The sequence below is a fragment of the Panthera leo genome, chromosome B3 (genome assembly GCF_018350215.1).
Source record: "Panthera leo isolate Ple1 chromosome B3, P.leo_Ple1_pat1.1, whole genome shotgun sequence".
Classification (NCBI taxonomy): domain Eukaryota; kingdom Metazoa; phylum Chordata; class Mammalia; order Carnivora; family Felidae; genus Panthera; species Panthera leo.
Window position 1 is genome coordinate 107270547 of NC_056684.1, and position 12934 is coordinate 107283480.

At 40.1% G+C, this 12934-nt stretch overlaps 1 protein-coding gene and 1 non-coding gene across 7 annotated transcripts in view; both read left to right on the forward strand.

Annotated features, from left to right (window-relative positions):
* Nucleotides 1–6782, forward strand: part of SLC38A6 (solute carrier family 38 member 6) — a 74095-nt gene extending 67313 nt beyond the window's left edge. For 3 of the 6 annotated variants that reach the window (XM_042943430.1, XM_042943432.1, XM_042943435.1), the window contains exon 16: nucleotides 6524–6782. In XM_042943430.1, coding sequence (XP_042799364.1) covers nucleotides 6524–6652 — 129 coding nt within the window. In that variant the 3' untranslated portion in view covers nucleotides 6653–6782. Of the gene's footprint in view, nucleotides 1–2397; nucleotides 4619–6523 lie in introns of those variants that run through there. The other 3 variants (XR_006203863.1, XM_042943431.1, XM_042943434.1) reach the window with 3 other exon arrangements.
* Nucleotides 6220–6292, forward strand: TRNAN-AUU. Its single transcript has one exon. It is a non-coding gene; the product is annotated as a tRNA-Asn (tRNA).
* Nucleotides 6783–12934: the final 6152 nt, after the last annotated feature.

The window sequence follows — 12934 nt, forward strand, 5'->3', positions numbered from 1 at the left end:
CAACAGAATGGGAGAAGATATTTGCAAATGACATAAAGGGTTAGTATCCAAAGTCTTTAGAGAACTTAACAAACTCAACTCCCAAAAAACAAATAATACAGTGAAGAAATGGGCAGAAGACATGAATAGACACTTCTCTAAAGAAGACATCCATATGGCCAATAGGCACATGAAAAGATGCTCAATGTCACTCCTCATCAGGGAAATACAAATCAAAACCACATTGAGATACCATCTCAGACTGGTCAGAGTGGCTAAAAGTAACAACTCAGGAAACAACAGATGTTGGTGAGGTTGTGGAGAAAGGGGAACCCTCTTGCACTGTTGGTGGGAATGCAAACTGGTATAGCCACTCTGGAAAACATAGTGGAGGTTCCTCAAAAAAATTAAAAACAGAATTACCCTATGTCCCAACAATAGCACTACTAGAAATTTATCCAAAGGATATAGGAGTGCTGATTCGTAGGGGCACATGTACCCAATGTTTATAGCAGTGCTATCAACAATAGTCAAAAAGAGCCCAAATGTCCATCACCTGATGAATGGATAAAGAAGATGTAATGTGTATGTGTACACACACACACACACACACACACACACACACACACACACACACACAGGAATACTATTCGATGAAAAAGAATGAAATCTTGCCATTTGCAACAACATGGATGGAACTAGAGGGTATTATGCTAAGTGAAATAAGTCAGTCAGAAAGAAAGATATCCTGTGTTTTCACTCGTATGTGGAACTTGAGAAACTTAGCAGAAGACCATAGGGGAAGGGAAGGAAAAATAAGTTACAAACAGAGAAGCAAACCACAAGAGACTCGTAATTACAGAGAACAAATTGAGGGTTGTTGAGGGTGGGGGTGGGGGGTTTGGGAGCAGGGAAGATGGGTGATGGGCATTGAGGAGGGCACTTGTTGGGATGAGCACTGGGTGTTTTAATTGGAGAATCACGGGAATCTACTCCTGAAGCCAAAACTACGCTGTGTACGCTGTATGTTAGCTAACCTGACAATAAATTATTTTTAAAAAAAAGAAAAGGAAAACATAGATCTATATCTATAGTTTCATATATTTATGGAGAGAGAGACTTTTTTTTTTTAAATAAAGATTCTGAAGTCCTATTTACTTGTGTTCAAATCCCAGCTCTACCTCTTTTGTCTAATTTTGGACAAGTTTTCTTTAATCTCTGAAGACTTTCATGTTTGAAGACTATGTTTTCTCGCAACCAGGGGAAATACACCTTATTTCCCCAAGTTAGATAACACGATATTTGGGGAAAGTTTGAGTATGCTGTTAAGCACTGAATTGAATATAAATAGTTTTATTACTTGACTGTTCCTCAAATCTCATATCTCTTCTCCCTTCTCTACTTCAGCCATCTAGTCAGCAGCCTGATCAGAAAATAGTGTTCTAGAAATAATCCTGATCAATGTAGTTTATTTTCACTACTGATGTATTCTTCCCTAGAAAAATAAGTTCTAGTTTTGTAATAATGTCAATTCCTCTGATTTTACATCAGCTTTTTCACAATGACTTTACACTTTAGGCTTGTAAAGTACATCATCAGTAAAAGCCCCAGGTCTCTTTTAGGTGAACTGCCAGATTTCTAGGTCTTTTACTATTAATTTTATTTTTTTTTAATATGAAGAAATATATGTTATACACACACACTTGTTATCTATTTTTTATCTATCTAAATTTTGTCTTGTTAACTTTAGTACATTCTTCCAGCCGTTGAGATCTTTTTTTAAGTTTTGATTCCAGTGTATCATTGTTCCCTGTTTTTGACATCCTGCGTTATCCTGCCATTTCTTTATCCCATTCATAGATAAAGATGTTCTGTAAGACAAAACTAACTACAGAGCCCTGCAGCCCACCACTAGAGGCTTTTCTTCCAAGTTGTTACTAGTCCCCTTCTTGGAAAAAGTTGCCATAGTCCTGTAGTGTCCTCTAACATGCATTTCTTCAGTCCTGAAAGTGTCTCCAAGTCAGTAGGTACAACCTAAATTCTCACCTGTTTCCCATGTGTCCAGTTGTCCTGGGACGTTTCTGCTTAGATGCTGCCCAGTTACCTAAAGTCGACATATTCAAATCTATTCCCCTCCACAGTTTTCCCCTGTCAGCGCACCTCATGCTCTAATCTATCCTTCCAATCAGTTTTCTTGCTTTCATTCCTGCAACCTGCAGTCTGTTTTCACACTGCAAAAGTGGTTGTTCAAAAATGTAAATCAGATCATGTCACTACTCTGCTTAATTTCCTCCAAGGGCCTCCCATGTCATTGAGAATGAAATCTGTGCCATGGCCCACATGGCTCTATTTGGTTTGTACCTATGTATTTCTCTGACCTCATCTCCCATCAGTCTTTGACTCTTCTCCGTTGTACAGATTTCCGTGCCTTGAACATGTCCCTGCGTGCTTACTGCTTTTCCTAGAGAGAACATCTCTCTTTGAAGACTCAGCTCCTCATCACTCAAGCCTCACCTCAAGTATCACCAGCTCAGAGACATCTCCCCCCATCACTTGATGTACACAAGCAGCCTGATAGCGGTCATGCTTGATAGCTTCAGACCCAGTTGTACAGGCCATCCCTGGAAGTCTTGTTTGTTGTCTGTGTCCACTAGACCACAAGTTTCTGAAGAACTGGGACTGGTCTGTTTTGCTCATCACTAAATCTTCAAGCTCAGTATGGTACCTGGTACTTGGGAGGGACTTAATAAATATCTGTTGAATGAATGCATAAATCTAACAGACTGTGTATATCTTTTCACTCTTTACCCCCGATCTGTCAGCACATCAGTTCTTCCTTGGACCCGTCTCCTGAGTGTGCTTTTATCCTGTCTCCAGCCTCCTGCCAGCTCCTGAATCTTAGCCTTCATCTCTTTGTGCCTGGATTGTGACAGTTATGTTCAACCCATGCTGCTCTTTAAAATCACTTGGGGAGCTTTCAAAATGGCAATGATCAGGCTCCACCCCAAACCAATTAAATCAGAATCTCTGGCAGTGGAGACCTAGGCACAAATATATATTTTTAAAGCTTCCCAGATGATTGCAATGGGCAACCCCTGGATCGCTGCGTTAGCCTTCTGACAGTTGTCTGTCTTTTGGTTTATTTTGTCTGTTTTGTCTGCTGATCTTGGAATCCTGCTTTCATAATATGACTTCCCTGCTCAAGAGCCTACAGTGGCTCCCTGCTGCCCACCACATGAATTCCACATTTCCGTGCATCATCTACTAAACTATTTCATCCTTTTCTCTTGTACCTACATTCTGCAGTACGCTGAAACTGTCTTACTGGCACTCGATTTACCTTTCATTACCCTGCTTCTCCATTTTTACTTCCCATGTCCTCTCCCCACTCCAGCCTCTACGTACACACCTGGACTGTCCTTACTGCTCTCCTCTACCTATCCAAACACTTCCCATTTCTCAAGGCCCAGCTCACGTTCCGCCTTGTAAATACTGCATTCTCTACTCCAACTTGTCTCTTGTTATCTAGATAATTATTCTGGTATGTGTCATTAGTACCATATATTTCCTACTTTTTTATAAATCGCTTTATGTTCTATTTTTTGATTGGTAATATTAAAATTTAATTGGTACAAATTCAAAATTTACAAAATTGCCTCCCTGCAATGTCTGTCCCAAGCATCCAGTTTTCCTCATTGGAAGCAACCACTCTTACGACTTTCTGTATCTTTGCAAATATATGTTAAGCCTAGTTAACTATGTATATAGAACAAACATACACACACACAAATGTTGGCATACTATGCGCAATCCTCTATATCTTGACTTCTTTTTACTTAGAGATATTTAAAGATATGTGTAAACACATCATTTCAATTGTAAAAAAAAAAAAAAAAAACACGGAACAGGTAATCTGCCCTCTTAATAAATCTTTAAGTATACAATACTATTGTTAATTATATGTATATTGTTATACATACAGTAGAACTCTAGAACTTTTTCATCTTGCATGACTAAAACTCTATGCCCATTGAACAAAACTCCTCATTTTCCCCTCCCCCCATCCCTGGCTACCATCATTTTACTTTCTGCTTATATCAGTTTGACTGCTTTAGTGGAATCATGCAGTATTTGTCCTTTGTGACTGGCTGTTTCACTTAGCATAGTGTCTTTAAGTTTCATGCATGTCGTAGCATATGGCAGGATTTCCTTCTTTATTAGGGCTGCATAATACTGCAATGTATTACCACAATTGTATATGCCACAAGTTCTTTATCCATTCATCCATCTGTGGACACTTAAATTGTTTCTCTCTGTTGGCTATTGTGGATAATGCTGTCATAGACATGCTAGTACAAATATCTCATTCAGTTATTTTGGATAAATACAAAGAAGTGCAATTGCTGGATCAAAGGGTAGTTCTACTTGTAATGTTTTGAGGGACCTCCATACTGTTTTCCATAATAGCTGTACCATGTTACATTCCCACCAGTGCCACAAGGGTCCCAATTTCTCCACAGCTTCACTAGCATTTGTTGTTTTCTGATTTTTTTTTTTTGTAATGACCATCCTAACAGATGTGACGTTATATCTCATTATGGCTTTGATTTGCATTTCCTTAATGGTGATGTCGAGCATCTTTTCATATACCCACTGACCATTGGAGAAATGTCTATTCAAGTCCTTTGTCCATTTTTAAATAGAGTTATTTGCTTTTTTGGTTATTAAGTTGTAGGAGTTCTTACATATTTTGGATATTAACTCCTTATCAGATAAGAGATGGTTTGTAAATATTTTCTCCCATTCCATAGGTTGACTTTTTACTGTCTTGATTGTTTCCTTTCTTGCACAGAAGCTTTTAAGTTTGATGTAGTCCCACTTGTTTATTTTTTGCTTCAACCTTATGTTTTGGAGATATTCTGTGTCAAAAGCAGCTAACTCTATTTAACAACTACATAGTATTTCGTTAATGCATGTACCATAATTTAACCAGTTTCCTATGCATATTTAGTTTTTTTTTTAATTTTGCTGTTTTACATAATGCTTCAGTTATTATCTTTATACATACATCATGTGGCACACATATAAACATCTATAGGATAAATTCATACCCATTTAATTGGAATCCTGAGGCAAAGGGTATGCACATTTCTAATTTTGGTAGGTATTACTAAATTGCTCTCCATTAAAGGTTTTACCAACTTACACTTTCACCAACGATGTAATAACTGCTCTTTAAATTTTGTGGTGTTATTTGCTTTTCACTGCTTTTAAGCACCTACTTTCCCCAACTCGGTTGTAATTAACCCCCAAAGAGAAACCATGTTCTGCACATACTATATTGGCGTGTACACACTCCTAATACCAGAAGTTCACTTAACTGGCGCTCAGTAAATATTTGTTAAATCTTACTTCATTGTGTGTTTAGGGAGTTTCCTTATGGCTTTAATGAATGCCATGAGAAAGTTGTGTCCTTTACGTGTGTGCTATTCCCAGGAGAGGAGGTGACCTGTGTGTGTGATGTTCTGAGAAGAGATGCCGTCCACTGCTACTGCTCTTCCAGGATTTTGTTATCATTGTTTAGGTCAACCAGTCCTTGGATCTATTATGAGGTTTGTTTAGTTTGAACAATTCAGTATAAGGACCGCAGCTGATGCCAAACATGTGTCCAGTACCTTTCATATCCTAAAACATCATAGATAATACATTTTTATACCATTTAGTATAAATTATCTAAATAAAAAGCTCTACTCCATGAGTTTTCCCCAACTTTTTATTATCTAAAATTTCAAGCATACATCTAAATTGGAATAATATGCCCATATACCCACCACTGAAATTTAACATGTGGTTCATATTTGTTTTGCTACCCACATATGTATTTATATATATGTAGCAAAACAAATATGAATAAATGTTATATTTATATAATGTATAAAAATACATATAAAAAAGTATTTGCTGAATGATTTGCAAGTGAGTTGCTGATATTCCATTGAGTGGTAAATAAAGCTGAAAATTAGTTTTAAAAATACCACCTTCTGTGAAAAAATCTATTTTAAATGTTTCACAACCTTTCTCTCTGCCCCCCCCCCCCCACCAAATTATAGTTCCTTCTCCAAAAGGATAAGTAGCTGCTTGATGGCATCTTTTCCTCAAATGCCAAAAGACTTCTATCCCTGTAAGAACAAGGTTTAAGGGAGGGGGAGCAACTGGCACCCTAAATCTCTCTTAGGGGGCGCCTGGCTGGCTCAGTCGGTAGAGCATGCGACTATTAATCTCAGGGTTGTAGGTTCAAGCCCCACGTTGGGTGTAGAGGTTACTTTAAAAAATACAATCTTAAAAAAAAATTTCTCTTAGGGAAGAATCTTTCATGTCTTTGTGTGGGAAACTATCTTGATAAGTCATTGGGGATGAAAGGTGAGACCCTATATGGTTTCACAACAGTTTACTAAATGCCTGTGAATTGTATAATTTAAAATGGTTCATTTTATATGATGTGAATTTTACCTCTGTTTTTTTTTTTTTTTTTTTTTTTTTTAAGAAGGTGAGACCTTATGAGAATGGGTTGGCAGGAGAAGAGGAAGTTGAAGAAATATTTAAAGTACTCTTTGTAAAAGAGAACGTGGATTTGGGAGTTGAGAAGCAGAAGGAAAGAGGCAGCTGGTGCTAAGCCAGTGGTGGGAGTCTGGAGCCTGTGAGTAAAAGTGGCTGAAGGGTGTTTTAAGAACAGAAACGTCTAATATTCGGTTTTAACTTGCCTGCCTCTGTCTCCTGAAACCAATAAAAGCTATACACAGAAATGCCTTGTGTGAGCATGTGTGTAAACCTTTCCCTGGAGCCACATGGGGCAGAACAGGAATAGCGTATGTGCTAGCCAGGCGAGCCAGAAAGCTCAGAAAAGTAGACTTCAAAACCAGAGATGACCAGAAAAAACGTAAGCCCCTGCTTCCTCTCAGAGATGGTTGTGAGACCGTCCCCACATGAAGATGTGATGGACCCAACCTTGCTTGGCCCTTACAGTGAGACAAGTTAGGTTGCCCCCTCAGTAGCACTCTAATGTCCTCTTATTGATCCAAGGTCTGTCTTGACTAGTCTGCAATTGGGCCTGTAGAGAAATGCCTGTCTTCTGTTATTTTTTTAAATGTTTGTTTATTTTGAGAGAGAGAGCACGAGTGGAGGAGAGGCAGAGAGAGAGAGACAGAATCCCAAGCAGGCTGTCAGTGGAGAGCCGGACACAGGGCTCAATCTCATGAACCGTGAGATCATGACCTGAGCCAAAGTTGACTTAACCAATCGACTGACCCACCCAGGCACCCTGGAAATAGCTCTTTTTTAAAGACAAAAGATCAGACCTTGAAAAAAGTAGATCTTGAGGGCCGGGGACAGCTCTGTGCTTTTCCCTTTAAAGGCATCTCCTTAGGTTCTCTAGAACCAAGGTTGGTAGTTCAGAGACTGGACTCCCAGAACTTCTAGCAAGCTAAGGTGCTTTGTGTTTGGGATCAGAACCCTTTGACCCCACTTCTAGTTAGATGGTAAAAGTAGGAATCAAAGGGAGTGGGGCCTCTAGGGCAGGGCACCTCCATGAGGAAAGAATGAAGACCATTTTTGTAGTTCCCTGGTTCTCTTACTCAGTTCTCTGTTTATATCTGAGAGACCTTGATATTTTAAATGAATGGGAGGTTATCAGAGTCATAAAATAATGTAACAATCATGAGCAAGCCCTTGTATGTATGGACCAGGCATCAGGCTGAGCACATTATCTTGTGTCCTCTGTAGTAGATATAGTTATATTCCCCCATTAACTACATTAGAAATTAAAGTTCAGGAGTGCCTGGGTGGCTCAGTCAGTTAAGCATCTGATTCTTGATTTCTACTCTGGTCACGATCTCACAGTTTGTGAGTTTGAGCTCTGTGTCAGGCTCTGCACTGACAGTGCAGAACCTGCTTGGGATTCTCTTTCTCTCTCTCTCTCTCCCTCCCCTGTGCTTGCTGTCGTTCTCTCTCTCTCTCTCTCTCTCTCTCTCTCTCTCTCTCTCTCTCTCTCAAAATAATCTTTAAAGAAAAGTAAAAAAAAAAAAAGTTACGAAGTTAAAGCACTGGCCGAAGATCACACATCTCAAATGTAAACTTAAGTACATCAAGCTGTTAGAGTTTTGTTTTTTATTTTGTTTTGTTTTGTTTTTGTATAAAAACATTCTCATAGTAGATACATAGTAAACACCAACTGTATAGAAGGCTGCTTTATTCATTTAAATTTGTACCTAAGTCTAAGTCTGTTCTGTCACACCAGCCAGACAGCATTTGGGTTCACTCTTTGTCCTCTGAGTCATGGTCTATTGCCACAGCATTATTCCTTTTTGTTAAGTATTTCAGAGGAAATTCCCTGCATAGGTATATGGACTTTTGGTAGAGCAATAATGTTTTCCAATATTTGTCAGCCAGACTTTGAGAAAATGTGGATCCCTTGAAAAAGAGTGTTAGAAATCCAATTCTGCATTCTGACTCTCTACAGATATAATTTTTAAAAATCCAAATAAGCTCAGACCATAACATTATGATTTAGTGTTTTCCAGACTTTGGATTTCTTTTGGATCCTTAGACCTTCAAAATAAATTTTGGGGAAAGTCATGACATTGCCAACTTTTTATTTTGCAAATTGATCAAGGGCATTAAGAAAAAAACTTGCCACTGTCCTTTAATATAAAAAAAGTAAGGAAGATCATGAAATTACTATATAAATATAGTAAAGATACAGTTCCTTTTTTTTTAAGTTTATTTTGAGAGACAGTGTGCTAGCAGGGGAGGGGCAGAGAGAGAGAATCCCAAGCTGGCGCTGCACTCAGCTTGGAGCCTGATGTGGGGCTCAAACCCACAAACCAAACCAACCCATCAGATCATGACCTGAGCTGAAATCAAGAGTTGGATGCTTAACTGACTGAGCCACCCAGGCGCCCCAGAAATACAGTTCTTTAAATCCAATAGGTCTATATTTGTTTAAAACTTGCCATATATTCCTTTTTTAAAATTTTTTTTAAGTTGGCTTTCTTCCCAGTAATTGCTGATCCTAAACTCTGGAAGGGAAAAATATCTAAGTAATCAATTCCTGGTTTACAAATTCACACAATTTTGCCAACATTTCAGCATTTAGGAAAAATAACATTTCTCCTATAAAACTTCATAGGTTTATATGTTATATCGAGAGTTAATCAGTAATGATTATACCATGATAATATTTGCATTTCACAGGGAAGCAAAATACTTGGATACTCCCCATGTCTCTGTCTAAGATTTGTCATTCATTTGCATTCAAATAAATTCTTTGCTTTCACTCATCCAGAATAGTTCTCAACCTATTAGCTAAACCAGACTAAATAAATAGAGTTGCATTCATGCATTTTAATGTCAATGTAAAAATGGTTTTCCCAGATTTTTTTCTTTTCAATCAAATCCCCTTCCCCAAATGTCTAATCATTCCCAGACTCAGTTACTTAAACTTTTCACAATGTTGTCACTTCTATAGTAAAACAAAGAGAAATTTGCTTTCAGTAAGTCAGAGAGCCATACTCTAGCAACTTAGAACTTTATTCTGACAGGAAAGTTTTTAAACTCCATCTCCAACCTCATTTGTGACTGGATGATCTTGTCTGTCACATAGGTACATGGCATTTTTCTCTATCCATAGTAATTGTTCTTTAGTTGGTGAATCACTCCTGGAACTTACAATCCAATAGAGGCAAACTGTATGCAATAACTAGGATTACAATTCGTGAAGGACAGGGTTTGGCCATAGTGCATGCCATGTGCACACGAGACTACAGTGGGCACCGATTAGAAGAATGACATAGCTCGGTGAGTAATAGGAACATTAAAACCTCTGCTAGACAAATTCATAGGGATGAAGGCTCGTTGCCTTCTGGATGAATGGGAAGGATTTTGTGGAGGAAGTTAACAGCGGAGTAAAATTGCAGGAAAACCAAAGTAGGGATGAAAATGGGAGGAAGGCATTTCCACTTGGAAAGAAAATAAATGTGCAAGAAAATGAAAGGTATATTTTGAAATGACAAAAATTTTTCCAGGAGTAAAGATGTAATGAACAGTTTGAGAAATAAAGCTGAAGGGTAGGATCCTGGTTGTAGAGAATTCTGGAAGCCAGGCTGAGTTTAGAACTTTAAATCAAACAAAAGTTAAGGTCTTGGTTGAAGGCCTTTGAATAAGGCATGTTCAAAAATGGTGATAGATATTAATTGCCTCTCTGCATTGACTATCACCATCATCATCTTCCAAAAGCTATATGAAAAGAAGCACTTTCAACCTTCAAGAGCTGGTCATCTCAATATTCACACTTAATTTATTCCAAAGTTTCAGCTCTAGGGGGCATGAGGAACTTTTTCTGGAGTTGTGGGAAATAACTCATGCCTCAGATCCTATTAAGACCCCTGGCATCTTGGGGCGCCTGGGTGGCGCAGTCGGTTAAGCGTCCGACTTCAGCCAGGTCACGATCTCGCGGTCCGTGAGTTCGAGCCCCGCGTCAGGCTCTGGGCTGATGGCTCGGAGCCTGGAGCCTGTTTCCGATTCTGTGTCTCCCTCTCTCTCTGCCCCTCCCCCGTTCATGCTCTGTCTCTCTCTCTGTCCCAAAAATAAATAAAAAAAGTTGAAAAAAAAAAATTAAAAAAAAAAAAAAAAAGACCCCTGGCATCTTACGGAGCTCCCCATGAGTTCCTGCCTCCATACTTTTGCACAAGCCATTCATGCTGTTCTCTTTCCAGAGTTTTCCAAAACTCCAAAGTTTCTGCTCTTCCTCAAAACCTAACTCAATACTTTCCTCTTCTGGAAGGACTTCTAAGATTGACTTCATGAAACTATTTGCTCCATTATTCAGGAAATCCATTCTTAACGTCTTGACGCTACATTTAGTTTCTTTAAATTAAATGAAATATACAAATTCATGTATATTTACATCTAACCACTCTGTAACAGCCTTTAGGAAAGATACTATGTCTAACAGCCCCTTTATATCCTCTGTCTGGGACCTGCCTCTCATCCCCACCCCACCACACCCAACTTCACAGAACAGTGCAGTGCACTTGGTGAGCATTGACTTTGCCCTGAACAGCACAGGAATTCTTCAGAGCTGAAGACCTATAGGATCTGTGGAGTGTGGGTTTTCACCTCCCTTGGGCGTCGGCTTCTTTTCACCAGCATGTATAGATCTTCTAGAAGAGTACCCACCAAGACAGAATTACTTCATAAGCCTTCTTTCTATCTTCAATGTTTCCAGTTTCTATGGACCTCTAGTTTCTAGTGATGATGGGTATGTAGAGCATGCTGTTAATAACCTGGAAATGGGCACCACAAACAGGAAGCATTAAAAAAATAATAATAGGGGCACCTGGGTGGCTTAGTCGGTTGAGCGTCCGACTTCGGCTCAGGTCATGATCTCGCGGTTCGTGGGGTTGAGCCCCGCATCAGGCCCTGTGCTGACAGCTCAGAGCCTGCTTTAGATACTGTGTCTCCCCCTCTCTCTGCCCCTCCCCTATTCATGCTCTGTCTCTCTCTGTCTCAAAAATAAATAAAAACATTTAAAAATAATAATAATAAAAACAAGGTGCACCTGGATGGCTCAGTCTGTTAAGCGTCCAACTTCAGCTCAGGTCATAATCAAGTGGGATCAAGTTTGTGAGTCTGAGCCCCACATTGGGCTCTCCACTCTCAGCACAGAGCCTGCTTCGGACCCTCTGTCTCCCTCTCTCTGCTCCTCCCCAGCTCCCACTCTCACTCTCTGTCAAAAATAAACATTAAAACAATAAAATAAAAATCCTCTTAATTTTATCTCGGCTTAATTTCTTCCTAACTCACTTCTACCCTTCTCAGACCTATGACAGTCGATGGTAGGTCACATACACACCTAACTCCATCCCTCCAAATTTTTCTAGTGATCTCTAGAGGCTGTTTGTCCTGTAACCTGCTGTGAGCAGAGGCCCGGCTGTGGGAATCTGTGATACCAGATGGACAAAGGCACACTTGTATCCCTAAGCGCCAGTGCAGTAGAAATCACAGCACCCGAGGATTTGTGGCGGGCTCTCTTCCTTGGAACTTGTGCCCTCAAAAGATGTGTCTTAGGCGACCTGCCCCACATGCATCAGTTTTGACAGTCTCCAACTGCTGCTTCAGACAGCTTCAGAGTCCTTCCTCATGGATGCAAATCAAAACAGAGTTCAGAATCAAGTCTGGGAATCAAGTCAGAATGGAATGATTTGCATGAGGGAGGCTTTGTCACTGAGTGAAGCCAGCCAAATTCCCCAGGCTCCCCAGCCCTCCGGAAATAAGCTTTACAGGGCCTGGGGGCCCCAGGCCCAACGGGGTGGGTGTGATTTGAATATTCACTGCCACAGCTGCTGCACCCCAGCGCTGGTCCCTGCCATCGGTTTCGCTTCATTTTACTGCCTCAGAATCCCCCCGTGCATGTTAGTGGTTAATACAGCAGCCAGGAGACGCCAGACAGCTCTCGGCACCTGGTTCAAATTTAAGGCTCATTTACACATGATGTCACACACGCATTGTCAGCGCAAGGGAGGTCAGGATGGTTCATTTTGGGAAGGTTCGCATTGTTGAGTCTTTACAACACTCACTGCTATTAATGTTTTAACCATCTGACTTGGATTTCGGTTTTCTGGCATGAGGTAATCCCAGGCAGTAGATTTATATGCTGAATGGGAAGCCAGCAGTGGTGGCTAATCACGCTGGTTTGCAGATCTGCACCTCTGGAGCCTTGGGATGGAATTAGAGGGCCACATGGCATGTAGCAAATCATGGAGGTTTTGAGCAGAAGGGGAATTAGGCAGACCTGGAAGCAGGGGCTGTGAGGGGGGTGGTTGCCTGAGGTGGGAGGTTTGAAGAAGAAGAAAAACCAAAATAAGTTGGACAAGGGTCTAAGCCCAGAGGCCATAGGATT